We start from the raw sequence: 26,101 nt of genomic DNA on the forward strand, positions 1-26,101 counted from the left end.
TGCGCAGAGAGGCCGTATAGGTATCTAGGCAGCCCAGGAGCGACGGGAGGGCTAAATAGGCTGGCGATCGAGTGTCGTCGGCGAGAAGCGAAAATGTTGCCGTGTCGTTGATGCCCACGCAAGGATTTGGCGGGGTTGTTCGCAGTGGCGCAGTGGGGCTGACTCAGGCTTGAGCTGCCCTCGCTGCCTAACATTGGCCAGGGCGCCCTCGCTGCGACTGGCACCGCAGCCAGCAACGAACAACAAAGCCGCTCACAAACAATAAGCCATGACACAACCCTTTTCCATATACTTCTAGTATTTCGTCATTCTTTTCGCCTCCTCCCCTCGCAGCTTGCGCATTCACCCGGTTCCATGATCTCATTGCTGCTCTTGACTTGCTTGTTCGCCGCGTCCGCATAGTAATCCTCCAGGCGACGCTCATCTTTATTGGTCAAGATGGATGTCCTACTCTCAAAGGTATGACTGTTTTCTGACTCTTTGTACGCCTGCAGATGACCGTAGAGCTGCATGTTCGTTCCCTCTTGCTGCCAGCAAACTGACAATATGCCAGGTCACCCAGCAGGCTATGAGCTATGCTATCAGAAGCGGCATAGCAATCACCAGTCACTATGCACTCAAGCAGTGCGGCCGTCTAATGAAGACTGTCGATGGCCAGGAGAAGCAGGAGCTTGCTGCCCTACAGATGAGGTTGGATTCTAAAATCAACATCATATCCCCTGCCATCGACATGATCGAATTAATAGCAGCGCGTGGCAATACATCGCTGGAATCCGCCGTCGGTCTGACCAAGTCGCTACGGTGGGAAATCCAGACACTAGGTAGTCGAGTTGAGAAGGCCGTAGTCGAGGAGCAGCTCACCAGGAGAGGAAGCTCGAGAGCAAAGTCACGCGACCAAAACATCATCGAACTAAAGGTGATCATCAGAGACATGAAGCGACTATTGGAGCGCATCGAGGATGCAGTGCCGCTAATCAACCTTGCCATCACCACATCTGGTGTCAATCTCTCCACCACGCTACCGGCTACAGTGTCGCCGTCAAGGCTATTGCAAGCAAGTACTTTCCTTACCTCTGGCGACATGCAGTACTGTGCAAACAAGCCTAGAGCCCAGCAGATTGGACCAACGTTCACCCTATCCATGTACATGCTATTCTCTGGTCATGCAAACCGACCTCACGAAGAAGATTTACGCGAGACGACTTGGAAAGAAGTCATGCACAAAGCGCGTGTCACGCTTATGAGAGTGCCGCTGGATAATGTCTACGACTACCCTACACCCTTTGGGCAAGACAGTAGCCGAGCTGACGAGTCAAGTCACCGTCATATACCATCCGAAAGTATTCTACAAGAATTTGCATACCAGCTGCTCATTGTCGAGGACTTGGACGACGGTCGCATGCACGAGTACGAAGACGGCGAGCCACAGCCTGAGCCCTATGATGGCATTCGTGAAGCTGGTGTGAGAGAGATCATACCCATCCACGAAGTTGCCAAAATCTTCTATGCCGATACTGGTAAGATTCTTAACATTGGTGCTGACGGCGAGAGCAACAACCCCATCTTGCTACTCAAGAGAGACGTCAATGCAGCACCCCCGCGGCGCATGATGGAGCGAGATACGGATGATACTAATTATGAATCTGATGATTCCCAAACTATCGGCGGTGATGAATCAGATCTAGAGCAAAGTCAGCTCGAAGACCAACTGCGACGCGAATCAACTCCAAACCCAGAACCACCAGCCCCACAAGAGCCAGAACCACCAACGTATCCCTGGCGTCTGCCTCCCACTCTGGATCTAGAATGGATGGCCTTTGAGGTGTACACTGAGGACCCATTGACCGATTCCGAGATCGATGAGACAGAGGACTTGGAAGAAGAGGTCTCATCGCCTACTCCAGCGGATCGGCCAGCCCACAACGACCGTTCAGATTCTTCCTCCTTCCTCGGCCGCTTCTCAAACCTTCATTTACAACCCAGCACACCGACAGATTCGCCAAAGTCCACACCGCATAATCAAATCATCCCGTCACCGGAGAAGGTCTCGGCGCCAGTACCACAGTACACGCAAGCTGCACCAACAAGCCTGCCCGCCATCAAAACTTCGTTATCACTCTTGGAAATGCTTATCCGTTTGACTGCGCTGCAGCAATTCCAACAGTCATCCCACCTCGCAATTCCAGACGAATTTCTAAACTTCTTCTTATCGGACAGCAGCACAGTAGGTGCGGGTGGCGACGCTGAAATGCGCCGGCGCGTACGCCGCGAAGCCCGCATGCGAGTTGGATTTGATCCCTACGATGAGAGTCCGATCAAGCGTCGGGGCGAGGACTACCTCGAACACGAGTTACACGACGGCTATGATCCAGCAACTCCAGGAGAAGATGGCGCCGGTCCATCATACGATTATGATGGATATCCAATTGCCCGGAGGTCTTCATCCGCGTATTCGCGCTCTCGCCCGGGTACGCCGGGTCACTCGTCGTCAACGTACAGCGCGACTCCCGTATCGAACGCTCATGCTGCATATTCCGCAGCCGATGTGTCAAGTTCAAGCCGATTGGGTATGTCTCACGGAAACACAGCATCGCCGAGTCCACTGCTGCGCCGAGCAACGACGCAGCCTGGCGGTCAACTGAAGACGCTCAAGCAGCCCAGTTTCCGAGCTCCAGCTCCCTCACGCCACGGACATGATGGTGTATCTAGAGGAAACTCGTTTAGAGGCAGTGCACCGCCGGATACGCCGCCGGGGACTGTAGAGAGGTAAGATGACGACATTGAGCGGGAACAAATTACGTATGGTATTCAAAATGAGGTGGAATGGACCATGCAAGTAAACTGCTTTTTCGTGAAAATTTGCACAGAGTCAGCCATCATAAGCTACATGCGAGACAGGGCGTTTTATACCACTTTGCACGATTTCCAACGACCCAACATAGAACTAGATAGAAATATCACAGCATAGACCGGTAAAGGCGCAATACACGTATTTTTTCAAAAAAAAAAAGAATAGGGAGCATATAGATTTCATTCTCATGTGCACCCCCGTATTTCCTGTAAAGGAATCTGAAGACCCTAAACTACTTAGTTCCACCAAGGGAATCTGGTTATGAAGCAACGCCCATAAACGCCTGTATGCCAGTCCGATAGTGATATTCCGCCCGTGCCATCATCTTCCATCACGGTTTAAAAAAAATCAAGAGAAAGAAGAAGATTTACTCCCAATCTTCCTCGTCACTTTCCTCGGCAACCGCCTTCTTCTTGTCGTTCTGGGGGCTTCCTGGTGCGCGGCTGGTTGCTCCGCTCACAAGATCGTAACTGGCATCGCTGTCAGCTACGCTCTTTTCATCGTTGGAGCGGCGCGGTTGGGTAGCTTGTGCTTTGGTTTCGCTCGCGGGCTTGAGTGTGTTGACTGAGGCGGCGAGATCCTTAGCAGCGGGTTTGGGTGTGGTTGCTGTGGGGTTGGAGGTAGCAGCTACAGTTGCGTTGTCGTCCGAGTCTTCATCATCGTCATCGTCATCTTCCTCTTCTTCGGATTCCTCCTCTTCTTCATCTTCATCCTCGTCCTCGTCCTCTTCTTCCTCGGAGTCCTCGTCCCATGCGACCTCTTCGTCAGGAGCGGATGTGGAAGCTGGTTGGTGTTAGCACGCCTGTGTTGTCTTGTAGCACAGATTATCTTCGCTCATAACATACCCTTCAGCATCTCTCTCCTCCTCTGTTCTTCGCTCTCGATGACGTGGCGCAGGAAGTAGTACCTGCACCAAAAGACCTTGTACTCCACCTTCTCTGGGACGCACTTCTCCATGGCACTCCTCAACTCCTCGTGCTTCTCCAAATCCTTGGCAATGGCATCCGTCTTGGTTTCCGCGTCGAACGAGGCCTTCCACTTCTCCCACTCTGGGCTGGCGGGGTCTTTGAGAAAAGAGTCGAGGGTCGAGTGGATCACGTGAAGTTGGGCATCAAAGCGCGTAGCGTGGACGACCTTCTTTCCGCTGCTGTCCTTGGACTCGAATAGAACATCGCCGTTCTTGGCAGCTTCAGAGCCAGACTCGGGCGGCGCAATAGTAACGGCGTCACGGAGGAAGTTGCGGATATTAGCGCCAAACTTGAGCAGGGCTTCGTCAGCCGCATCTTCTGCCTTCTCGACGTCCTTGAGACGCTTCGCGGCTTCTGACTTGAAGATCGCCAGCATTCCCTCTGCCTCCTTGACAACATCTGCAACCAGAGATTCGGGACGGTCTGGGTGTGCTTCTATCTCTTCCTTTGCCTTGTCTTCTTTTGCCTTCTCTGCAGAGTCATCTTGCCCGGAAGAGACGGATTTGGAGGCCGACGATTCGCTAGGCTGAAGGGAAATCTTTCGGGCATGACTGATAATGTTGGAGACGCTCGCTGTCGCGTTCTTGGTCAAGGGCGCATATTGCTTGCTCGCACTATCGTAATACTGCTCACCCTGTGTCGCGTGGTGTCAGCGGCTGGTTGATCAGACTCGCCCTTGATGCGACTTACCTGCTTCTTCACGTTGCCCAAGAAGCCTCCTAGCCTCGCCGCCCATGGACTGCTTGATATGGCCTTGTATGCATCCTGGAACTCAGCGTTGAAGTTGTTGGCCGTCTCGTTGTGGGTGCTGTCTCCGCCTGTGGACTGCTTAGTGGGGTAGCTCTCCTCCTGGATATGGTCGTAGGCGGAATCCATGGCTACGATGCTCCAGAAGAGGAGCGATAGTACGAAGGTGTGCAGGCGGTGAGGTTAAGGATATGAGTCGTTGGTCAGCTGCATCAAGGGTTCAGAGCAGTACGAGCGGGGCCATGCATGATGCTCCGCAAGCCAGTGCGCTAGCTTTCGGGTGCGTATGTGCGCGGTCAGGTACAAGGCCACCATGCATCAACATAAAACAGCAACAGCCTGTCATGTGACGATATTAGACAGCAGATATGACACTGGTACTTGGATTTGCTTTTCAGAGTCCCTGAAATATCTTCCCTATCTCTCTCCAACATGGTGGTTGGCAGCCGCGTTGTACATAGCACGCCTATCACACCATCTGCCATGGGCACTGCTCGCAGACCCGCCTCCGCCAGGCAAAGCCTTTTCTATGATGCGCATTGTTCTTCTTCATCGCAAGTCATCCGCAAACACATACCTCCCTTCACCTCTTCTTCTTGCCAACAACTGTCGTGAAACCATCCTCGTCAACCTCTGGCTCCGGCTTGGTCTTTGGCTTTGCGGGCACGAGCGCAGGCGCATCCGTCATCTCCGTGTCGTCGTCGTCTTCGTCGCTCTCCTCATCCACACTATCCCACTCGCCCTCTTGGTTGGTCTCCTTGACGTTTACACTGCCAGTCGCAACCTCTTTTCCTTTTCTCGCCTCCCACTTCTTCTGTAACGCATCCACCGTTGCGGTACTGCCCTCGCCAATTTCTTTGCGTATTGTTATAATTTCACGCGCGACTGCGACTTCAGTATCGTCTTCTACTCGCACACCAAACTCATCCTCGAGGACCTGCAGAAGCATGATTTCCACATCTTCCGCATCGGTCAGAGGCTCTGCTGCAAAACGCTCCGAAATCTGACCTGCAAGCCAGTCGCGCTTTTCTGAAGAATCAGGACCGCCCCATTGATTTTGTACAGCGATGGTGAGGTTGGCCCAGTTGAAGAGCGCGTGCCAGATGCCGAGATCGAACTTTTCTTGGTGTTCCTCTGGACGAAGGCGTTGTTAGACATGTCTATGCACACGTAGTTGTTTCTCTACTCACCAGCAATGGGCCCGAATACCGAAGTCATGTTGGGTGAGATGTTTGCTGCGAAGAATCACTGAGCGCGAGTTTGCGTCACTCTGGAATAACTTTTTGAGATTCTTATCGATAAGCAGCCCCTCCATTTCCTTCGCCACACTAGAGAACATGATGCGCATGGGCTGAGTGCTTGCCTATATGCGGTCATGCTTGCAGCAAAAGATACTCAACGAGTGTACTCCAATAAAAAGATGGCATTTGAATAGTAGGCTGACTCATTTGTCTGACATGGTGGTGCATTGCATATGTCGTAGTCAACTGGCCTATCTAGACTTCCCAAGGCTTTGCAGCATAATATGTTTACATACAAATAGGCTATAGTTTTGTTGCAGTATGTAAGACTGTGAGATCTGCTATAGCTACTGAGCATATTTCTCATATGTGCTACTAAACTAGCTGTCGACTTCACTATCCTGTGGTTTTAATCTGCGCAGCCTACTTATCCACCGTCATCGCATAATCAGCGGGACTAGTATGGCTCCGATATTAAATTGAAAGAAAAAAAGGAACCTTCGCCCGGTAGCAGGACTAAGTAGAAAAGAAAGGGTATCAAGTTTCAATGTAGCTACAGAAGCCAATATCGAGATTAATAGAATAGTCACGATCACCAGGACAACTAGCATCATTGTTGGGCGTAGTAATACAGGCGCTACCTAAGTACTATTTTCAATTAAATCAAGCTCCGCTAGAGTGCTTTTCTTTTTGCAAGATCGCGTGTTGTATGAGCAAGCATAGCCTACTGTCGCTCAAAATACAAACAGCTCCTCAGAGCTGATTGTCCATCAACGAAGCTTAATTTAACTAGACGTCCTAATTTGGCCTTGTACAGTGCATAGAAAGGAACTCCATATACATACTCAGAAATAAGACAATTACTTAGGAGCTGACTTTTGACTAAATAGAGCTTAGTTCTTACCCTGATATCAAATTTATTCTCTTTACTTGACGACAACGCTAATATTGGCAATGAATGTTCGTAGATGAATAGATTTATGGTACGATTCACAAGCGTTTACAGAATCTAGAACTTCACAGACTAGGAACATACAGCGTGGACTGGCTAAGTATCGAGTTATAAGACGTTGCTTGCTGCTGAAAAATTAGACAAGATACTAAACTATCCATCTCACTTCCCTACATCTCTCAAACACTTAACTTACACCCCGAAATTTACAGCAATCCGCCACGATGAAGACTACCACCTTCCTCACGACAATCGTCCTCCTCACCCCAACCGTCTTTGCTCGATGCCTCTTCATCGGCGCGGGCAACGGTCAAACTTGTTCCTCGTCTGTAAGTACTCTATTAAACGTATTACATGATCCCAGCTAACCATTCACTCTAGGGTCTTGTCTATGCGGTTAGTAAGCTAATAGTCTATACGAGTTAACAGTGCTGACACAAAACTTATTAGTGCGATAATGGAAGCACGCCTGGTCCCCTCCCGCCTAGTGTAACTCGTTGCGGTATGTTTATGAATTCGCATAGTGTGGTATCTAATAGCTGATCAATTTGTGTGTTTAGTTCTCATTCCAAACAGCACTGCGTATTGCTGCAGCACCGCCTAAGAGGTCAACTATTCGGGTGGCGAGTAGAGTTGGTACTTTTTATTAGATCTTTTGTACAATCAAAACTCCTGTATTGCATTGTGGTGGAGAAACCAAAGGATATAGTAGAAGAAGGCCCAGAAGGTACTCAGACATGGATATAGTGTAAGGTACGAAGGGGACGGAACAACAACAACAGATACACACACCAGCCTACAAGTCTGAAAGGCATTCGGACTTGGACAATACATTTGTTTCATGCATGCAGATTTTAGTATTTTCCACTAGTGAGAGCGATGGAGCCTATAATGCGTTGGGGGCAGCACAAAGGTCCCCAAAGACATAAAGTTTGGCAAGTTGGGTGAGTGAGCGTCCCACCACTGTTGGAAATGACAAAAAGCACCCTTAGTTTCTGGGAGCATGAATGACTTCACAACGAAGCCGGCTATGGCACGGTAGCATCGTCGGGCCGTAAGGGGGGTGAGTAGTAGCGCAGACTAAAGCACGCTAAAGGAGCACAATTGACAATTTGTGGCTGGACTGCTATTTGACGAGGCTGTGTTGTTTAGTGAACCATTCTTCAATGACCAAGCGAGCTTGTCCCCCCTTATGCCACTGAAGTCATAGTCTTGCGTCATAGGAGTGTGATGGACGGCTGGCGCCACTTGACTCATCAGGTGTTCTTATGACATTTACTACTAGAAAGGTTGCGGATGTGATGCTCTTAGAAAAGCGAGATGTAGGCATTCTTGACTAGTCTCTAAACTGCGACGTTGGAGCAAAGCGGTACTATGGGTGTGTGTGTGTGTGGGCCGCAACCAGTCCGCGACGCATACGGCGGCACAGTCTCTAAAGGTTGCAGATCAGGATGCAAGCAACCACGGCAGATGGCAGCCAAAGCGCATGTCGGGATGTGTTCAGGGATGGTGGTGCAGATCGGGAGCTATATCGCGGAGATGGCGTCCAAAGTCGCCAGCGTTGACGTCATGGCCGTAGCTAGACCCTGAGTGCCCTGCTTGTCTCTACAGTCCAAGCGTCGATCTGAACTGGAGCTCAAGAGCTTAAATCCATTTCGAATCCCTCTCTCTGGACCCTGATTTTACACGATTGACAACTATCTGCATGGGGATCCACTGTTTCGTCCGATAATACCTGCATATCTTACTCCCAGTGCACGCACCCCACTTCAACCGGACCGAATCCAGTTAGAGCGGCGTGAAGCTCATAATACCCCTACGCTTCTCCTAAGCGCGTTCACTTTCACGCCCCTCCTCAAACACATTCAATTCCTATCTGTACATATTAATACGCTACACGCAAAATGTCGGCGCCCACCTCTGCCACGAGTGAAATGCCATCACGCACATTCACCAATCGCTCAGGCGATGATGATGCCATTCCAGGAGAAGATACTTCGGAGGTAAGCCGTTGGATGTCCACTCGAACAAACACGTCGCTAACAAAAACACAGGTAACCAGGCTCTTTGCAGAGCGGTTACAAGCCTGGAAACATGCAGTCGGCTACCTTGAAGACTACATTACCGCGACCGAGAAGACGAACCATGCACACGGCAAGGAGTATGAGCGGGTTTTGAAGGTTTGTGCTACATGTGTATCTCTTCTACACATACGCTAATGCGAAGTAGACGGTAAAAGACCCACTGAAGGAGGGCCACCACTTTGACCAGTCGCTTGGTGGGGTTGCAGGCATGTTTGAAAACATCCGATCAAACACCCAGGTATGCTGTTCCGACAGGAGATAACTAGACTCTGCTGACAATGATAGGGAATCTCCAACCAACACTACGAGACAGCCAAGCAACTCAAGAGTGCCATCCTCCCTATCTTCGAGCGTCTACACAGCGAAATTAAGAACAAGAGTAAGGAGCTTACAAAAGGGGCTGGCAAAGGCAGCAAGGCAGTCGATAAGGCCCGCTTGCTCACTCAGAAGCACATTGAGCTCCTCGGACAACATTCTGCCGCATTTGACTCGCATAGCGGCAGTCAGATGAAGGCTACTGACGACCCCTACATCCTAAAACGCGGGATAAACCACCGTCTGTACAAGCAGGTCCAGGAAGAAAACAACAACCGACAAGACCTTATCGCTGTGCAAAACTCTTTCGCACAGTTTGAAGCCCACATTATTCAGGAGATTCAACATGGCATGGGTCAATTCCTGCAAGTCGTCACCACGCAGGCTGAGCACACCAAGGCGGCGTACGGAGACATGGTTGGCACGTCTCAGCGTATTCCTCTCGACTTTGAGTGGAACGGCTTCATTCAGCGCAACAACAATGTTCTCATCGACCCCTCTGCTCCTGCACGAACTCTGGCAGACATCACCTTCCCCAATCAACACCACACCGCGACTCAGCCTCTAATTTCAGGCTCACTTGAAAAGAAGGGCAAGATCATGCGCTCCTATGACACAAATTACTACGTTGTGACGCCCTCCAAGTTCCTGCACGAGTTCAAGACGGACGATGACTTTGCCAAGGACCCCACTCCAGAGCTATCTCTATACCTTCCCGACTGCGTTGTTGGTGCAGTCAACGGCCAGAAGTTCAACGTAAAGGGCAAAGATGTGTCCAAGGGCAAGATTGGTGGTGCCTTCTCCATGACACACGAAGTGGGATTTAAGGCACACACGCCACAGGCTGCACAACAATGGTGGGAGGTAATTCGCCAGGCTGCGGGTACGGTTACTGCCGAGGCGCCTGATGCCAGCGTACCTACGAGCCCCATTTCACCAGTCGACAAGCAACCTGCTCCCCTCCAGACGCAGGGACTGGAGAAGACTGGATCCACTCCGGGCTCTGCTGTGCCTGCTAGCGCCACGACTCCTGCGCCTGTCGAGACGACCAAGAGCTAGACGAATAACCGATGTCGTGTCCGAGGGCTGGAACAGGCTCCTGAAAAGAGAATAGGTTGAATGTTGCTTGTTGACATGTTGGCTTTTATTGCGTATACACATACCCCCTTATACACAGATGCAGTCGTGCTATACCTCCATATCTAATAATGACAATACGCTTTTTACGTATCAATGAATATTTCAGTTCAAACATCAATCCCACATTTGCCGCACATTTAAATTGATCCTCTTATTCGCCATCCACCCAGCCCAGTCCTGATACTCTCCAGTCTGATCGCCTTCTTGCTGTACAGTACTACCAGGCCACAGTTTTAGATATTCAGGACACGTCCCAGCCACAATCTGTGGAACACCATGCCATGCAAACCGGGAGGCCCCACTCATATAAACCGCACTGCCAGACCTCAACCTCAGCATCAGAACCTTGTCGCGCACCTCGCCGTCCTCCTGGACATGCGAAGTGCCAAGCACAAATATAGCATCGCATCCCAAGCTCACGCTGATGAGTCCTGTAGAGCTCGTCTCAGCGACATCGCGATGCACACTCAGCGTATCACCGGGAGAATACAAATTGACAATCGCAGCTTCAGCTTTCGTACCGGGAAACAGGGATTCCAGCATCTCTTTTGTATCCCCCGGAAACGGTGGCGGAGGCGATGCAGGATAGCGCTTTGCGGTCCAGTCGTACTGGCCGCCTAGCGTTGTCCAGCGCAGTTTCTTATTAAGCAGTTGGGCGATGGAGAGGGGTTTGTGGACGCTTGGGTCGAGGGGCGTGGCGATGGTAGTGGGGGAGGAAGGGGGAAGGGAGAAGAAGGAGGAGGAGTGAGAGGGTGGGTAGGAGAGAGTGTAGTGAGTGTGGATGTTTGTGAGATGAGCTGGGGAGGTGAGGTCTCGGTGGAGTAGACGGGATAGGAGGATGGATTGAATTTCTGCAGGTAGGAGAGAGGGGATCATGTGGAGACCTACCGTTTTGTCAGGGCTGGAGGCGGGATGGGAAATGGCGGAGTTTTAGAATAGTGGGTGAAATGCAGGTGTTTCCCTACCTGGCATGTCGTCGTGCTCGTAGACTGGCACTGAGTCGGGGATCGTCATGTCATCCAGGGCTACGTCGTGGCCAGCAAAAGCTTGGAAAATAGCGGTCAAGTCCTTGGTGGCGTACTCTTTGACAACATGGACTTTAGTGCTGGTGGCCGATGCAAAGGCGTCATGGCTCGCCAGGTCAATAATGTCCGGGTCATTGTTCAACGCATCCAACTTCATCTTCTGGTATCTCTTGTAAACATTGCGTATGCCGTCTGGCGGCCGCTCATGGGGATCGAGATGATGCATCCTTGGCCAGGGATATGGTGAAGACTGCAAAGGCAGGCAGCCAACAGGCAATGGCACATGTAAGGGATTGTGGGGGACAGGGGGGGGGGGGGTGCAGTGAGCCATTGACTAATCTCGTGTTTGCGGCTGATGGCGGCGCGTTGCCCGATGCGGCGAGGTGTTTACCCTCTCTGAAATTCCCATGCACAAACACCAACGCCAAACCCTCTCTCCCGCTTCCTGACCCTTCGCAGCGGCTCCGCCCTCGCTCCCTCACGACTACTAACCACAGGTACACGTCACGTGGGATTGTCCAAACGAAGAATCTCGTCTGCCACTACACTGCCCATCTTGGACGCGGCCAAACAAACACGCCTGACCGCTTGTCATCTGAAACATCCGCAATCGGCAGTCCGCCACCATGGAGAACTACCAAAAGTTGGAAAAGGTCGGAGAGGGTATGGAGGCGTCTGTTCCGCAGAGATGGCTGCATATTTTTTACTAACACTCGCCAGGAACCTACGGTGTCGTGTACAAGGCCCGCGACCTGACCACAAAGGACCAGCGCATTGTCGCCCTCAAGAAGATCCGTCTCGAAGCCGAAGATGAGGGTGTGCCCTCGACTGCCATCCGCGAGATCTCCCTGCTCAAGGAGATGAACGACCCCAACATTGTCCGCCTGCTGAATATTGTTCACGCCGACGGCCACAAGCTGTACCTCGTCTTCGAGTTCCTTGACCTCGATCTGAAGAAATACATGGAGGCGCTGCCAGTCAGCATGGGTGGACGAGGCAAGGCTCTGCCCGAGGGCTCTGGTCTCGCCGGCCAGACGCTCAACATGGACGACAAGACCGTAAAGAAGTTTATGATGCAGCTTTGCCAGGGCGTCCGATACTGCCATGCTCACCGAGTGCTGCACCGCGATCTCAAGCCCCAGAATTTGTTGATTGACAAGGAATGCAATCTCAAGTTGGCGGATTTTGGTCTGGCTCGCGCTTTTGGTGTGCCGCTACGAACATACACTCACGAGGTACGGTGGCTGGCATATACAATGAAGAATCCTTTTCTGACACAAAGCAGGTTGTTACGCTATGGTATCGCTCCCCGGAGATTCTGCTCGGTGGCCGCCAGTACTCGACTGGTGTAGACATGTGGTCTGTTGGATGCATCTTCGCCGAGATGTGCACACGCAAGCCTCTCTTCCCTGGTGACTCTGAGATTGATGAGATCTTCAAGATTTTCCGGTATGTACACATCCCTTGCACAACACATGTGATTGCTAACAAAGACTAGTATTCTTGGTACACCCAGCGAGCAGGATTGGCCCGGTGTGACATCTTTCCCCGACTTCAAGCCCTCGTTCCCCAAGTGGGCCAAGACGGACATTGCAAACATTGTCACCAACCTCGACGAGGTGGGCCTTGACCTGCTCGATGCGCTCCTTGTATATGACCCCGCTGGCCGCATCTCGGCCAAACAAACCGTCATCCACCCCTACTTTGGCGGAATGAACGGCGACACACGCCACGAGTACAGCAACGGCTACCACTAGCGGTCCCTGGAGGATGCTACGACTGTGATGCAATTTTGGTGGCTTGCACAATTGTTGCAGAGCACACGAGACGTTAGTGTCTACATGAGATTCCCGCTATGTTCTGGATACAAGGATTAGGGCTGTACCTCATCGGACAGCAAGCGGCGTTTAGGACGGGATATGTTACGAGAGCACATGCATCAAATATTACACTAGCACTTTACCCTACATGATTGGATCGCCTATAGCATGTGAATATCGACAAATAAGAATGCATTGACACCCTGCCCTTTGGTGTTGCGAGTACGCTATGACGTAGCGTGTCTGCCCCACTTCAGCCCTATGGCACGCGTTGAGTGTAGGCATGCGTCCACGTACCAGGCCCATCCCGAGACAGTTGCGACGACGTTGTCCCTTAGGTCATGGCTTCGTCAGCACCCAAGTTGCTGCCCCCGGGAACTGGCCCTCGGCTTATCGTATACCACCAGACGTTTCACGATTCACAGGGCAACTACCACTCGTTACTCCCGTTGGTGACCAACAACACGGGCATCACCCATGTCATTATCGCGGCCATCCATCTCAACGAGGGCGCGGGAAACATTACACTCAACGACCATCGGCCAGACGATACGCGGTACGATCAGCTATGGGGTGAGGTGAACTGGTTGCAAGGAAGCGGGGTCAAGGTGCTCGGCATGCTGGGCGGAGCAGCAAAGGGTAGTTATGAGAGGCTAAGCGGCGACGACGAGAGTGTAGGACTCCCTTTATTTTTCTCAAGGACGACTGCTTGACTACTAAACATGTCGCCATAGTTCGAAGCCTACTACACCCCTCTCCATGCCATCATCTCGCGCTATAAGCTCTCGGGCCTCGACCTCGACGTCGAAGAAGAAATCGCCTTATCCACAATCACACGCCTCATCTCACGTCTCCGAGCAGACTTTGGTCCCGCCTTCCTCATCACCCTCGCCCCCGTCGCTACAGCCCTCGTGCCCGACCCCAAAATCCCAGCGCACCTCCGCCCCCCACGCCCCATGCTCGCCTCTGGACCCAGTCCGAACCCGCTCCACCCCACGCTCCCGCACCTCAGCGGCTTCAGCTACCCGGAGCTCGAATGTAGCGTCTTCGGGCGAGAAGTGGCATGGTACAACACGCAATTCTACTGCGGCTGGGGCGACGCAGCCAGCACCCTCTGGTACGACGCCATTGTCGCCGCAGGCTGGAAACCCGAACGCGTAGTCATGGGCGTAGTAACGAACCCCGGCAACGGCGCCGGCCACGTTTCGCTCGCAGCACTCCGGCAAAACTGCGCTGTGCTCCGCGATAAATACCGTAATGTCGGCAAGGGTTTCGGCGGCGTCATGGGCTGGGAGTACTTCAACGCAGGCGATTCAGAACAGGATATCGTGCATGTGGCTGAACTCGGCAGTAGTGAGACTGTGCAGGTCGGCTGGGTCGCCGCCCTGGGTAAAGTGCTCAGGGCAGAGGAACCAGAGGAGCAACAAGTACATTCGAATCGCCCCTTGCAGAATGTCACCGCTGATCAGATTCGGAGCATGGTTACGCGGTTGCCACAGGCCAGTGCCCCCTGGCCTGATGAAGAGGTGCAGAAGTTGGTCGTCCTGGGGTTTCAGCGGCATGAGGCGGTTGCGGCGCTGAATGCTACCGATGGCAATGTAGAGTTGGCGGCAGGATTCTTGTTTGAGCATTATCCGCAGTAAGATGGAGTGATGAAAATTTTTATCATTTGCATTTTTTGATAACGTGGAACATGCAAGTTCTTTTTCTTTTGTTGTTGTTGTGATGATCTTGTACACACGTGGCATGATATATCAAGGTAACTGGACAAGTTCGAAATATGCGATATTTCTCTGGATTTGATTTTGGAGAGGGAGAGAGAGAGAGAGAAAAGGGAAATTAATTGGGTATCCTCGGGACTACATACACATACTCGCTCGTAATGGAACAACTGCAGAAGAAGAAGAAAGAAAGAAAAAGCCATGACACAATTTCCATGACCATCCGTTTGTTTTAAAAAGAAACCCCCCCCGTCCGTCCTCTTTTGCTACCTCAAACCTGTAAGGGGGGGGGGGGGGGGGGAAAGGAAAAAAAAAGATGAATATCTAAACAAGAGCAATACTAATGCAGTCCAATCATGAATCTAAGTCTAAAGAAATGGTATAAATGTGTAGTGCTGAAAAGGAAAGAAAAAACAAATGGAAAAGGTCAGGATGAAGGAAATTACGAATAATACATCCTCCATCATTCACCCCACATGTCTAAGCGCCTTCCTAAATCCAGCCAGCTCATCAATAGCCTCGCGAAGAGACGGTGTAGACGACGAAGACGAAGACGACCGATTGCGCATTCTTGGGTGCTGGGGGACTTCCAGAAAAGCGCTGCCTGAGCGGACCGAGCAGCTGCGGCCTCGACGAGCCAGTACGGGTGGGGGCACCGCGAGCCCCACAGAATGTGTTTGCGGGGTATGTGGTAATGGTGGTAGCGAGTCATCGGACGAGGTCGAGGAAAACGATAGTGTCGGCGTAAGTGCGGCGGTGTGCATACTGCTCATTCGAAAATCGAATCATTAAGCAATTGTACTTTCGTGTAAAACATGAGAGATTTGGAAAAAAAAAAGCAGGAAATAATGTGCTTTTGAGAGTGGGGATAATTGGAAGCGACCAGGCAGGCATACTTCAAGAAGAATGCAACAGTGCCCGTGGTGCTGAAGAAGAAGAAGAAGACGCCTTCGGTGGCTGCTACGCTCTGCGGAAAGAGCAAGGCGCAGGCTCCTCAAAGACCGTCGTATGCCGATAATAGAACGGGGGAGAGAGGAAGAGAGTAAGATGGGTGTTTTACCTTCCATCATCACTGGTCCTTGGGCTCTGTCTCCTACTGTTCATCTGCGTATTTCGGTATGTCTCCTCGTTCAGGGTATCCAGGCTACGAGCCGGACTAGGGGTGGTAGCTCTGCTGCTCCTGCTCCGGTTTGGAGAGCTTGGCCTCGATGTCGCAATCTCGTATGAAGGAAGATCCATGTCCATGCCTCCAGGTGTCCGCGAACCTGCGGGGGTGCGTACAGCCGTGTTGTAGCTGGGTGTCCTGGCCAGGGCATCCATGTCGTAATTCGATGCAGGAAGATCAAAGTACGCAGGCTCACCGCTCTGAGCAGGGGTACTGTCACCTGACGAATTTTGCCTTGACGGGTGGAAGCGTGTTGGGTGGTCGCTGTGGTTCATGCTGAGGTTTGCAAGACGATGCTGCAAAGCTGCGGCCGATGCACCACCGCCTGGCTGGTGCATGGCAGCATCCAACGACGTGAGATCTTCAGTTGAGCCACGCCTGCTTTGAGCGAAAAATGGCGTGTTAGCACCACTATTCATCATGCTGCGGTAACCGCCGGGTGTCATGAAACCGGAAGGATCAATGTCGTTGTAGAGTTCATCCAACTGATGCAGTCCGTACGTAGGTGGGGCGTTCTGGTTGACCTCATCCTGCATGGCCTGCTGAGACAATATGTTCTGATCAACCACGACGCTTTGGTCTTCGTTTGGAGGCAGATTTGGCGAAATGAAGAGGTGGACGTGATTCTTGACAAGCAGCTGACTGGTATGGCCTTCTGGGTTCTTGAGGTTTATGTATAAGCGCAGCTTGTGGCTCAAACGAATGTTCTCCGTGTCGACTGATTGCCGACAGTTTTTCAAGGACTTTGGTAGGTCGAGCGTCATGGAGAAGCGATGCGACTCGTCGAAAAGCGCATCGACATCCTCGGTTCCGTCGGGAACTGTGCGTGCGGAGTTTTCAGGCATGTTGCCTTCCGTCAGAGCAACTTGCATTTCCTGCTGATGACTGATGCGTCGGCCAGCGTACTCTGCAAAGAGTTGGCGCGATTCAATCAACTCCATCTTAATCGTTGAAATCTCGACACCTTTCCGAAGAGGAATCAGAACAAAGTCTGCGGTTATTTGCGTTCCGACAATGTAGTTCTTCTGGGGGACGGTGATCTTGTAGGCAAGCTTGTTTGCCCAAATGTCCTCGTTGATCTGCTCCATGGGCATGGACTCGAGCATGTCGCGGCCGAGCGTCCGGATTACGCGAATGTGCGTCGAAGCACTGAGCTGCTTGCTCATGTAACCCCGGTCTACGGTTGCCTTGAGGTTGTACACAATCCAGTTGGAGGGCAGGCCCTCGACACTCTGGTCGAGGTTCTGAGGCATCTTAAATTTAAAGTCCCACTCATGGTATCCAGCATTGATCTTGTGTGCTTTGGTCTTGTGGCCGGTGTCAATGGGGAACAGGTGAAGCTCTTCAACGAGGAAGTTTGTTTTTTGCGTTATGGGCTGCGGAGTGACGGTATTGGTCAAGTGCCATCTGCAAGCGCGAAGACGTTAGCATGCAACTAGATGGTGAGGCTGAGCCAGAAGGGGTGCTACCGTACGAAACTTTGCGAGTGCCTGTAAGTGTTATGCGCAAGCTACGCACCGACATGGACTCTGGGTTGTTCAGGATGAGCTTGCCCTTGAGCTCCGTCTCATGCGATTCGGATGACTCGCCGTAGAAGACGACAAAAGGCGAATCTGGCCTGCGGAACAATTAGATGACTCGCATTGCGAGAGTTGCAGTAGTGCAGGCGTACTTGATCTCAAGGCAAGGAGTGGCATTTCTGCCAAACACTCCAACGCTTGGGCGAGGCATGATGTAACAAAGGGTTGGCTAAAGATGACGCCGAGGTCAAGACAAGCATCAGATAGCCGGGTGCGACGTGGGGAATCGGCAGCTGAAATATATCCGCCGGTTGCAGTCGCAAGCTGACACAAGAGTCAGAATACGGGCTCGGAGAGAGCGGATGCCAATCGCGAGTGAGACGGAGATGACGGATGATGGTTGCGAATGGGAGGGCAGCAATTGTGGTGTGAGTGTGCTGCTGGCAGGGCTGAGAGCGATGGCGTGGGATCGACTCAGACAGACAGGTGATGGCCGAGGGTGATGTATCAGTGGTCCATTCGCGGAGGGGAAGGGAGGGGAGGGGGGGTGGTGTGAAGAGGAAGTAGCGAGAGCGAGAGAGAGAGGGCAGGGAATGTAACGTGTATATGTAGCGTCTATAAGTAGAGAGAAAGGAGAAAGAGGTGTGCAGCTGGCGGTGGTGGTGGCGCTGCCGCGTGCTGCTCGGGCTTCAGATATACTACTCTACAAAGAACAGCGGCGTGGGATGGGCCACGGCCGCTACGACTACTCTACTCGCAGGTGCACCCTGATGAGCTCATGGGCACTTGGGTGGGGACAGCGGGCGCTCGCATCGGTGCTCTGATTAGCGCGTTTTCTGAGGATCAAGGGGCCGTCTGGGAATATTTTTCAGGCCGCGATTAGGGTGTACCAGGCGCAGGGGGTGGCATCGAAGAAGGTGTTCCGATAGCGTGTCGCCAACGGCGCGATAGCAGCAGAAGCAGCAGCAGCAGCAGCAGCACTGCCCTGACTGACCGGCCGGCACATAGTTACGAGCAGCACGCACGATTACGCGCGTCGTTGGCCAGGCGTATTAGCCTGGGTGGGCCTCGGTGGTGAGCTGTGTACATATTATTGCATGTGTGAGTAGGTAGTATGTACATGTGAATGTAGTAGGTACAGCATGTAGAAAAGTATATGCAAGCGGATGCATGTGCATCCACTCCACTGTTTGGGAGCGTGGAAACCAGGCCATGCATACCGCATCCACCATCAGCCAAGCATTGCGCCACAGCTTGCACGCCTTTGCCGCTACCGCAATCGGACAGGCCGCAGCGAAAAATCCAACCCCCATGGCCACCTGGGCGATGCACCTCGCCGGTATCAGTTAGAGAGCGACTGAGCCATCTCTCGCGCTGGTGGGCTGACGCCCAACCGCCTGCCATCCCACGCACTCTGTTGTCTCTTTACGCTATCTGCATGGCACTGGAGGCTGAGTGCACCTTGTCTGCGCCAAGCACGTGACGACATTGACAATCGACATCACCCATACTATGGCGTCACTGCCTTTGTTGTTTCTCTCTCTCGTAGATGCCTGCTTTGTTATCAAAGCATCCCAATCCATTCTTCCACTCATCCAATTTGCCCCAAAATGCAACAATGCCATACCCCAACACGAGCCCGCTTATTCTGCTCTGCTCTGCTCTGCTCTGCTCTGCTCGACTCCAACCCAGCCCCTCTCTTCACAGCCAGTCGAGCGCTGGACGCGAGGGTATTTCTCGGGCCGGGCGAGCACGGCCATGAAAATCTGCGGCTAGACGTGCATTGCCGCAACGGTGGATATCGCAGAGCCTCATCCACGGACCCGCAGCTGATGAGAGACGCGACTACACACAGGCACCCTAATTCCCGCACCGCCCGTCACTATCCACTACCAAGCCCTGCCTCGCATCTCGCAATCACGTCTCAGGAGAGTTTCCCGGCCGGATAGCAAATTGTCATGATTTACGCACCTGCCTGCATTCGGGTGGAGATAACAAAACTTGATTTTGCTCCCGCCTCAGCATACTACACATGTCGTGTCGACCCTTGCTCCTGCTACACCACGCGTTCTAGAACAAGAAAAATACCTCCTTCCCTCCCATAGGGCTGAACACGCTCCCTCTCCTCTGTCTCGCATGTGAGCCACACATCGGGTTATATCGGAGCACCACGGCCAAACATCCGACCACCACCGCCACCACCACTACCACCACAGCCAGCACACAGCAGCTGACATTCATCCATCCATCCATCTATCCATCCAAGACAAAGACAAGCCTTGTCCTGCTTCCTTATCAAACTTACTTACTCCAACTCGTGCTGATTCCAACCACCCCTGCCCTACGAACCATTTGCGCTCGCAATCGCTGACATGCTGCTGTCGTCATTGCCAGTCCCTTCCTTTGGCCGGTCCCATGTTCTGATGTGGCCTATGGTCAACAAGTCAGCATTCGATCCACTTTGTCTTATCTAACCTTTGACCCTTCACAAACTCAACAAATCCCTAAGCGAGTCTCTGCAAAGCGCTAGGAGCCTCCGACACACGGGTGTTCCTGCGCACGACAATATGCCGCCCACTAGCACGACCCTTATCGCAGATCTCACCCATGGATGGCGTGCAACGTGCGTGTCATGAGTGGACATGAGGTGACACGATAATTTCTCCTTGTTCCAACAAACTCACCATTCTTGCATGAGGTGAGGATGCAGTCCTCTTCAAACCCTAACCAACACAGTGGGTGCTCGTGGACCGTTTTAGCCTGTCCCTCACGGCGATTAGATTTCTGCCCAATGTTGAGGTTTCAAGTCGACTCACCAGCACCGGAGGTAACATGGCCGTGCGCGCCCGTGGCTCCACTGGATGCACAACTTCCTCTTCCTCCGACAGGCTGCCCGACGTCAGGTTAGAGTTTGACCGCAGCCGGTTAATCGAACTACCCGTCTGTGAGCGCTGCATCTTCAGGTTGGACGACGTGATGCTGCCGCGTTGTCGCACCGAAGCCTAAATCATCTGTCAGCATCTCCATATCAGTCAGCTTCAAGATCCCTCTTGTTGACTCACTGCTCGCGGCCTGTGCAGCATGCCCACACTAAAGTCCCACAGCAATAAGCGACAGTCTTCTCCCACACTTCCAATCCGATAATTGCGCTCGTCGCAACGCCACGGGTCGAATTGCACAGCAGTCACCCACGAGTTGTGTCCTTGGCAACGTGCCACTAGCATGCTATCCTCCAACGACCATATCGACACCAGGTCATCTTGACCTCCCGTCACTACATACCGCCCGTCTGGCGACCAACATACACACATCATGCCGCCGTAGTAACTCATGTAGTGGTGCAACAGCTTCTCTCGGAGAAAGTCCATGATTCGGAATGACCCATCCTCGGACACTACCGCCAGGTGCCGGCGATCGGGCGAAAACTCAAACGCGTTGACCTTTGACCGCGACACTTGCCAGTACGAGACGGGGTTCGTCTTCTGGTTCTTGGAGTTGACAGACTTTTTGATGGTCAAGAGCGATTTCAGCCTCTTCTCCCCCTCGCTCAAGCCGTCGTCCGAAGGTGGTGACGACGCGACTTCTTCTGGCACAAACACGGCATCCTCTTTCTCCTTATCGTAGACAATCAGGCTGCCGTCCATGTGCGCGGCCAGAAACAGGTTTTCGCTGTTTGGCATCCACCGTATGTCCGACACACCCGTCGCATTGATGACACCGTTCTTATTGATGCGCGCATATTTTTGCGACATGGGCTCGTACCAGATAATGTCGCCTGTGGAGAAGCCCATGATGATGTCCAGGTGGTTTGGCCCCTTTGTGATCTGGTTGATATCGTGACATAGCGCATGCGCCTTGGTGAAGAGTATCTTTGTCAAATGCTCCTCTTTTGTGGGTGACGTCAGGTCTAACCATTGAAACGCGCGGTTGATGTTTGCAAAGGCGTACAGGCCATTTGGATTGTGTTCTTGCAGCCGCTTTGTCAGCGCCTCGTGTGGAATGACTCTGGACACAAACGATGAATTGCTCTTGACGATGTTGCTCTTAGGTTTTCGTCTCTTGGACGGGTCCTTGGAATCTTTGCCGTTGACTGCAGCTAGTGCCTGATTTCCCTCACCAAACACGGGTGTCTTTAGGCCGTCCCAGGGTGCTGCTGCAAGTCCGTTTGCGCCATGAGAGTCCACATCACTCGCCTGGCTATTCGACTCGTGCGGCGACTCCTGGATGCTCTGTGGGACCTGGGATCGCGTCGAGGTGCGGGTGCCGAATCGATACAGCTGGGATTGCGAGGGTTGGCGGGGCGCGAGAGCAACGAGGGAAAGCTTGGTACCGGCCGTGGGGGGAGAGACGGTCGTCGCAAGGGGATTGGGATTATGGACGGGAGCTTCCGAGGGATGGGGCGGGGGAGTGGCTAGGTGGAGGTCGTCGCGAAGCACATAGGTTCCTATCATGGCATCAGTGTCAGCGGCAGGCGTCATGCATCGGGGGGCGTCAGGCAGGCCAAATACCTTCTCCAACCACGAGCTGATAGTCGGGGCCCGAAGGATGGGTGATGGTGTTGTTTGTCTCGATAAGCTGACCCGGTTGTGCGCCTGGATAGCCTCCGACAGGGTAGCGCGGTGGAGGGGGTAGCACGCTGTAAAACATCAGTCAAGGGCGCGCGGTGCATGCGGAACATGATAGGGACGCGATTGGCGGTTGGCAGGCGGTCAGCACAAAGGCTATGGGCACTCACAACATGGCTGCAACTCAGGGCGGCGACAGTGCAATCTGTCTCGGGCGATCGGCTCAGCGTTCGGCAGCAGAATGGTCCCCCTGGTTCACTGTCGACAAGGAACAGGACGTAAGGCCGAGAGAGAGGGCGAGCGAGCGAGATGCGTCGACGGGAGCGGGAGCACGCGCACACAGAGGAGCAACGGGAGCAGCAGTAGCAGTAGCAGCAGCGGCGGCGGCGACGACGACAAGACGAGAGCGCGGACCATGCAACCGGTGGGATCTGGGGAAGTGGAAAGCGGAGACACTCGCCTCTCGGCTCCGTGCCGTGTTGCGCTGGAACCATGCCATGGCTCTCGAGGAGCGCACCATCCATGATCCTCTCTGGGTGTTGGTGGAGATGCAAATGGCATGGCATGGCGGGCGAGTGCAGGGGCGCGCTACAACCCGCCACTCATCCATGTTGCACCTCTCCCAGCGACCACTCTTGCGGGGCGCGCTGGCGGGGGGGGCGCACCTGCGATCGTCTCCCACGTGTGCCAAGCCCGTTTGACAGCGGACACGCACGCCCTCCACCGTGTACGCCCACCACCATTATTGCTTTGGCCATGCTCCTCCACCCTTCTCGACACTCCCCTGAGAGCCCTTGAGCGGCAGTGCGCCCGGACCCCTCTCCCTCCGCCCCTTGCTCCGCCCTTACCCTCTGCGCCATCTACATATCTGCTGCCCGCCTGAAATGCGATAGGTATGCAGCCGGGGAATGGCTAACGGTATGTGGAGTGTACCCTCCCGAGCCTCTACTTTACTTGGCTGACACACAACCCCCCCTCCCCTAGTACGAATATGTCTGTGCGGTGACGATGGCGTCGGCAAGAGCTCCATCATCACGTCTCTCGTCAAGGATGTCTTTGTCACAGCAAAGATCCAGCCGGTACTGCCACAGGTGACATTGCCGCCTACGCTCGGCACGCCTGACAATGTCACCACCACCATTGTCGACACCTCGGCCCTCCCCCACGAACGCCATGCTCTCCGCATGGAACTCCGCAAGTCCAATGTCATCCTCCTGGTATACTCGGACCACTACAGCTATGAGAGGGTCGCCCTCTTCTGGATGCCCTACTTCCGCTCACTGGGTGTCAACGTACCTGTAGTGCTATGCGCCAACAAGTCGGACCTGGCCTCCAACGGCACAACGTCGCAGGTCGTCTCGGAGGAGATGCTGCCGGTCATGAACGAGTTCAAGGAGATTGACTCGTGCATACGGGTCAGCGCCAAAGAGCACCACAACATCAACGAGGTCTTCTTCCTCTGCCAAAAGGCCGTCACACACCCGATAGCGCCTCTGTACGACTCCAAGGAGAACATGCTCAAGCCCGCGGCCGTGTCTGCGCTGCAACGTGTTTTCCACTTGTGTGACACTGACAAGGATGGCTACTGGAACGACCAGGAGATCCACGACTTCCAGATCAAGTGCTTTGAGAAACCGTTGGGCGATGACGACCTGGCAAACATCAAAAAATCCATGGAACGATTTGCGCCTGGTGCAACGGGCGAGTACGGCATGGACGAGAAGGGATTTTTGCTGTTGAACAAGATCTTTGCTGAAAAGGGGCGCCACGAGACAATATGGATTATCCTGAGAAAGTTTCACTACACTGACAGTCTGAGTTTGCAAGATGATTTCCTCCATCCCAAGTTCGAGGTCCCCCAGTTTTCCTCGGCCGAACTGAGTCCTTCCGGATACCGCTTCTTTGTTGATCTGTTTCTCAAGTTCGACATGGACAATGATGGCGGGCTTAATGACCGCGAGCTTGCAAATCTGTTTGCGCCCACACCGGGCATGCCGACCTCGTGGGTTGACTCTGCGTTCCCGTCGTGCACTGTGCGGAACGAGGCAGGTTACATTACGTTACAAGGATGGCTGGCCCAATGGAGCATGACCACATTCGAGGAGCCCAAGACGACGTTGGCATACCTCGCATATCTAGGTTTTGAAAGTGGCGAGCGTGGGGGCACCACTAGCGCACTCAAAGTGACCAAAGCTAGGAAGCGGCGAAAGAAGCCTGGGCGAGTCGAGCGCAACGTGTTTTTATGCTATGTGCTGGGATCAAGTGGAAGCGGAAAGAGCTCACTCCTCTCTGCTTTCCTCCAACGGCCATTCAGCCAGACATACCACCCCACGATCAAGCCCCGGTCGGCCGTCAACAGCGTGGAGCTCAAAGGCGGCAAGCAATGTTACCTCATCCTGGAAGAGCTGGGGGAGCTGGAACCGGCCATTTTGGAGAATCAGGCCAAGCTGGATGCGTGCGACTTGTTGTGTTACACGTATGATTCAAGCGACCCGACGAGCTTTGCACACATTGTCGAGCTGCGAAAAAAGTATCCTCATTTGGACCAGCTTCCAGCAGTGTATACGGCACTCAAGGCTGACCAAGACAAGACGATGCAGCGGTGCGAGCAACAGCCGGACGAGTACACGAGTGGGCTGAGAATGTCACCGCCGCTACATGTCAGCGCCAAGTGGAATAGTATCTCTGAGCTGTTTGTTCACGTAAGCCCCTTTTTCCGGTTATGTAACACGAGGCTGAGAAGCTGACAATTATTATTTTTTGGCAGCTAGCTGAGAGTGCGACACACCCGTCGACTGCATTTCCCAAACAGGAGGAAGACGAGTACGACTACTTGAATCTTTCTTTGGCACTAGGGGCTGTTACCTGCGCGGTTGCGTCTGCCATTTTTGTCTGGAAGCGACATAGCAATTCTTGACAATGGATGCATGTACGTATGTATGTTGGAAGTAGGTATTGTGTATACATGCTGGCATGTGCTGGGGCGTGCCTAGATATACGTATGTACAGTGTACTTGGAGACATGTACTTAGCGAGGCGCACTTGAATGTGGCTGGGAGGCTGGTTTGTTAGCCTGTTGGTGAACCAGGAATCAAAGACGATGTTCCAAGTTGTCAGAGAAAGGGAGATGGCTAGACGACCAACGAACCAGGCAGACTGGTGGCTGGCGTGTTGTAATGGTGATGGTGATGGTGATGGTGCAGTGTAGCGTGTGCATGGGCAGGCTGGCGAGGGCGATCATGTAGGCGTAGGCGTAGCGTAGCGTACCGTATTGTACGCGGCTGGCGTGGCCAACGGGGGGAGTGCACAGCACACGGGATTGGCTTCCCACGAGCGACACGCCCAAGGAGGCGCCGCCATGCAGGGTGACAGGCAATGCTGGACATGCACGCCAGGACGGCGGCTGTTTGGGCAGAGCAAGTGGAGCAGAAAAACCAATGAGTAGAGAGAGTCCCCCTTGAGGCATGGCGAGTCATGGCAGGGCTTCATCGGGTCTTCTCCGCTGCGGTAGACGCTCCTAACGCAAAGCGGCGCTAGCCTGGGCCTGCCTGACAACTGTGTGCACCTGGGACCACGACCGCACCGCATTGTCTTGCCTGCTGGCCATGGTCGCTCTCGCTGTGCCTTACCAGACGCCCGACGCCTTTGCTCATCCCTCTGTCTGTCGCTCGTTATCCGTGGATGTCCTCGCCGCTACGGCGCTGCCCTAATCACCCCAGGCCGCGGCATTTGACCCAGCCCCAAACCCTCCCTCATCCTTGTCCTCCGCAACCCTCGCGATATGGTGAGTCTCTCCTCCCTCCCCTGCCCGCCCGCCCGCCCGACCACCGCGCATATTGCCTCTCCTACCCAGGCTAGATACAGCCGTGGATGCAGCACTGCACACGACCAAGGGGGGCCACCACCACGAAGCACAAGAGGAGAATGCGGCATTGCTGCTGCTGCTGCTGCTTGTGCTGCTAGTACTGCACTCCCGGCAAAAGTCCG

The 26,101-nt window shown here is 53.3% G+C and overlaps 11 protein-coding genes across 11 annotated transcripts; 5 read left to right on the forward strand and 6 right to left on the reverse strand.

Annotated features, from left to right (window-relative positions):
• Positions 1-438: 438 nt before the first annotated feature.
• COCVIDRAFT_39430 (hypothetical protein) lies at positions 439-2,770 on the forward strand (the record flags this gene model as incomplete). The annotated part of the gene is made up of 2 exons (XM_014699198.1): positions 439-459; positions 554-2,770. The coding sequence occupies 2 exons, from the start codon at positions 439-441 to the stop codon at positions 2,768-2,770; spliced, it is 2,238 nt and encodes a 745-aa protein (XP_014554684.1).
• A 448-nt stretch (positions 2,771-3,218) lies between these two features.
• Positions 3,219-4,695, reverse strand: COCVIDRAFT_28259 (hypothetical protein; the record flags this gene model as incomplete). The annotated part of the gene is made up of 3 exons (XM_014699199.1): positions 3,219-3,634; positions 3,697-4,453; positions 4,510-4,695. 3 exons carry the CDS (start codon positions 4,693-4,695, stop codon positions 3,219-3,221), a joined length of 1,359 nt encoding a protein of 452 aa, XP_014554685.1.
• Positions 4,696-5,149: 454 nt separating this feature from the next.
• COCVIDRAFT_28260 (hypothetical protein) lies at positions 5,150-5,784 on the reverse strand (the record flags this gene model as incomplete). The annotated part of the gene is made up of 2 exons (XM_014699200.1): positions 5,150-5,700; positions 5,757-5,784. 2 exons carry the CDS (start codon positions 5,782-5,784, stop codon positions 5,150-5,152), a joined length of 579 nt encoding a protein of 192 aa, XP_014554686.1.
• Positions 5,785-5,961: 177 nt separating this feature from the next.
• COCVIDRAFT_104296 (hypothetical protein) lies at positions 5,962-6,165 on the reverse strand (the record flags this gene model as incomplete). The annotated part of the gene is made up of 1 exon (XM_014699201.1): positions 5,962-6,165. The coding sequence occupies one exon, from the start codon at positions 6,163-6,165 to the stop codon at positions 5,962-5,964; it is 204 nt and encodes a 67-aa protein (XP_014554687.1).
• An 818-nt stretch (positions 6,166-6,983) lies between these two features.
• On the forward strand, positions 6,984-7,363 carry COCVIDRAFT_28261 (hypothetical protein; the record flags this gene model as incomplete). Its single annotated transcript, XM_014699202.1, has 4 exons — positions 6,984-7,088; positions 7,141-7,155; positions 7,210-7,261; positions 7,320-7,363. 4 exons carry the CDS (start codon positions 6,984-6,986, stop codon positions 7,361-7,363), a joined length of 216 nt encoding a protein of 71 aa, XP_014554688.1.
• A 1,300-nt stretch (positions 7,364-8,663) lies between these two features.
• On the forward strand, positions 8,664-10,217 carry COCVIDRAFT_28262 (hypothetical protein; the record flags this gene model as incomplete). Its single annotated transcript, XM_014699203.1, has 4 exons — positions 8,664-8,762; positions 8,814-8,939; positions 8,989-9,081; positions 9,129-10,217. 4 exons carry the CDS (start codon positions 8,664-8,666, stop codon positions 10,215-10,217), a joined length of 1,407 nt encoding a protein of 468 aa, XP_014554689.1.
• Positions 10,218-10,412: 195 nt separating this feature from the next.
• Positions 10,413-11,549, reverse strand: COCVIDRAFT_17610 (hypothetical protein; the record flags this gene model as incomplete). Its single annotated transcript, XM_014699178.1, has 2 exons — positions 10,413-11,182; positions 11,264-11,549. The coding sequence occupies 2 exons, from the start codon at positions 11,547-11,549 to the stop codon at positions 10,413-10,415; spliced, it is 1,056 nt and encodes a 351-aa protein (XP_014554664.1).
• A 400-nt stretch (positions 11,550-11,949) lies between these two features.
• Positions 11,950-14,786, forward strand: COCVIDRAFT_39435 (glycoside hydrolase family 18 protein; the record flags this gene model as incomplete). The annotated part of the gene is made up of 6 exons (XM_014699204.1): positions 11,950-11,986; positions 12,044-12,558; positions 12,609-12,772; positions 12,822-13,011; positions 13,482-13,817; positions 13,878-14,786. The coding sequence occupies 6 exons, from the start codon at positions 11,950-11,952 to the stop codon at positions 14,784-14,786; spliced, it is 2,151 nt and encodes a 716-aa protein (XP_014554690.1).
• Positions 14,787-15,920: 1,134 nt separating this feature from the next.
• Positions 15,921-17,760, reverse strand: COCVIDRAFT_28266 (hypothetical protein; the record flags this gene model as incomplete). The annotated part of the gene is made up of 3 exons (XM_014699205.1): positions 15,921-17,436; positions 17,504-17,647; positions 17,702-17,760. 3 exons carry the CDS (start codon positions 17,758-17,760, stop codon positions 15,921-15,923), a joined length of 1,719 nt encoding a protein of 572 aa, XP_014554691.1.
• A 2,130-nt stretch (positions 17,761-19,890) lies between these two features.
• COCVIDRAFT_39437 (hypothetical protein) lies at positions 19,891-22,289 on the reverse strand (the record flags this gene model as incomplete). The annotated part of the gene is made up of 6 exons (XM_014699206.1): positions 19,891-19,979; positions 20,234-20,309; positions 20,366-20,551; positions 20,612-21,993; positions 22,058-22,185; positions 22,285-22,289. The coding sequence occupies 6 exons, from the start codon at positions 22,287-22,289 to the stop codon at positions 19,891-19,893; spliced, it is 1,866 nt and encodes a 621-aa protein (XP_014554692.1).
• A 733-nt stretch (positions 22,290-23,022) lies between these two features.
• On the forward strand, positions 23,023-25,031 carry COCVIDRAFT_17615 (hypothetical protein; the record flags this gene model as incomplete). Its single annotated transcript, XM_014699179.1, has 3 exons — positions 23,023-23,032; positions 23,099-24,816; positions 24,882-25,031. The coding sequence occupies 3 exons, from the start codon at positions 23,023-23,025 to the stop codon at positions 25,029-25,031; spliced, it is 1,878 nt and encodes a 625-aa protein (XP_014554665.1).
• Positions 25,032-26,101: the final 1,070 nt, after the last annotated feature.

This window comes from Bipolaris victoriae (assembly GCF_000527765.1).
Source record: "Bipolaris victoriae FI3 unplaced genomic scaffold scaffold_65, whole genome shotgun sequence".
Taxonomy (NCBI): Eukaryota; Fungi; Ascomycota; class Dothideomycetes; order Pleosporales; family Pleosporaceae; genus Bipolaris; species Bipolaris victoriae.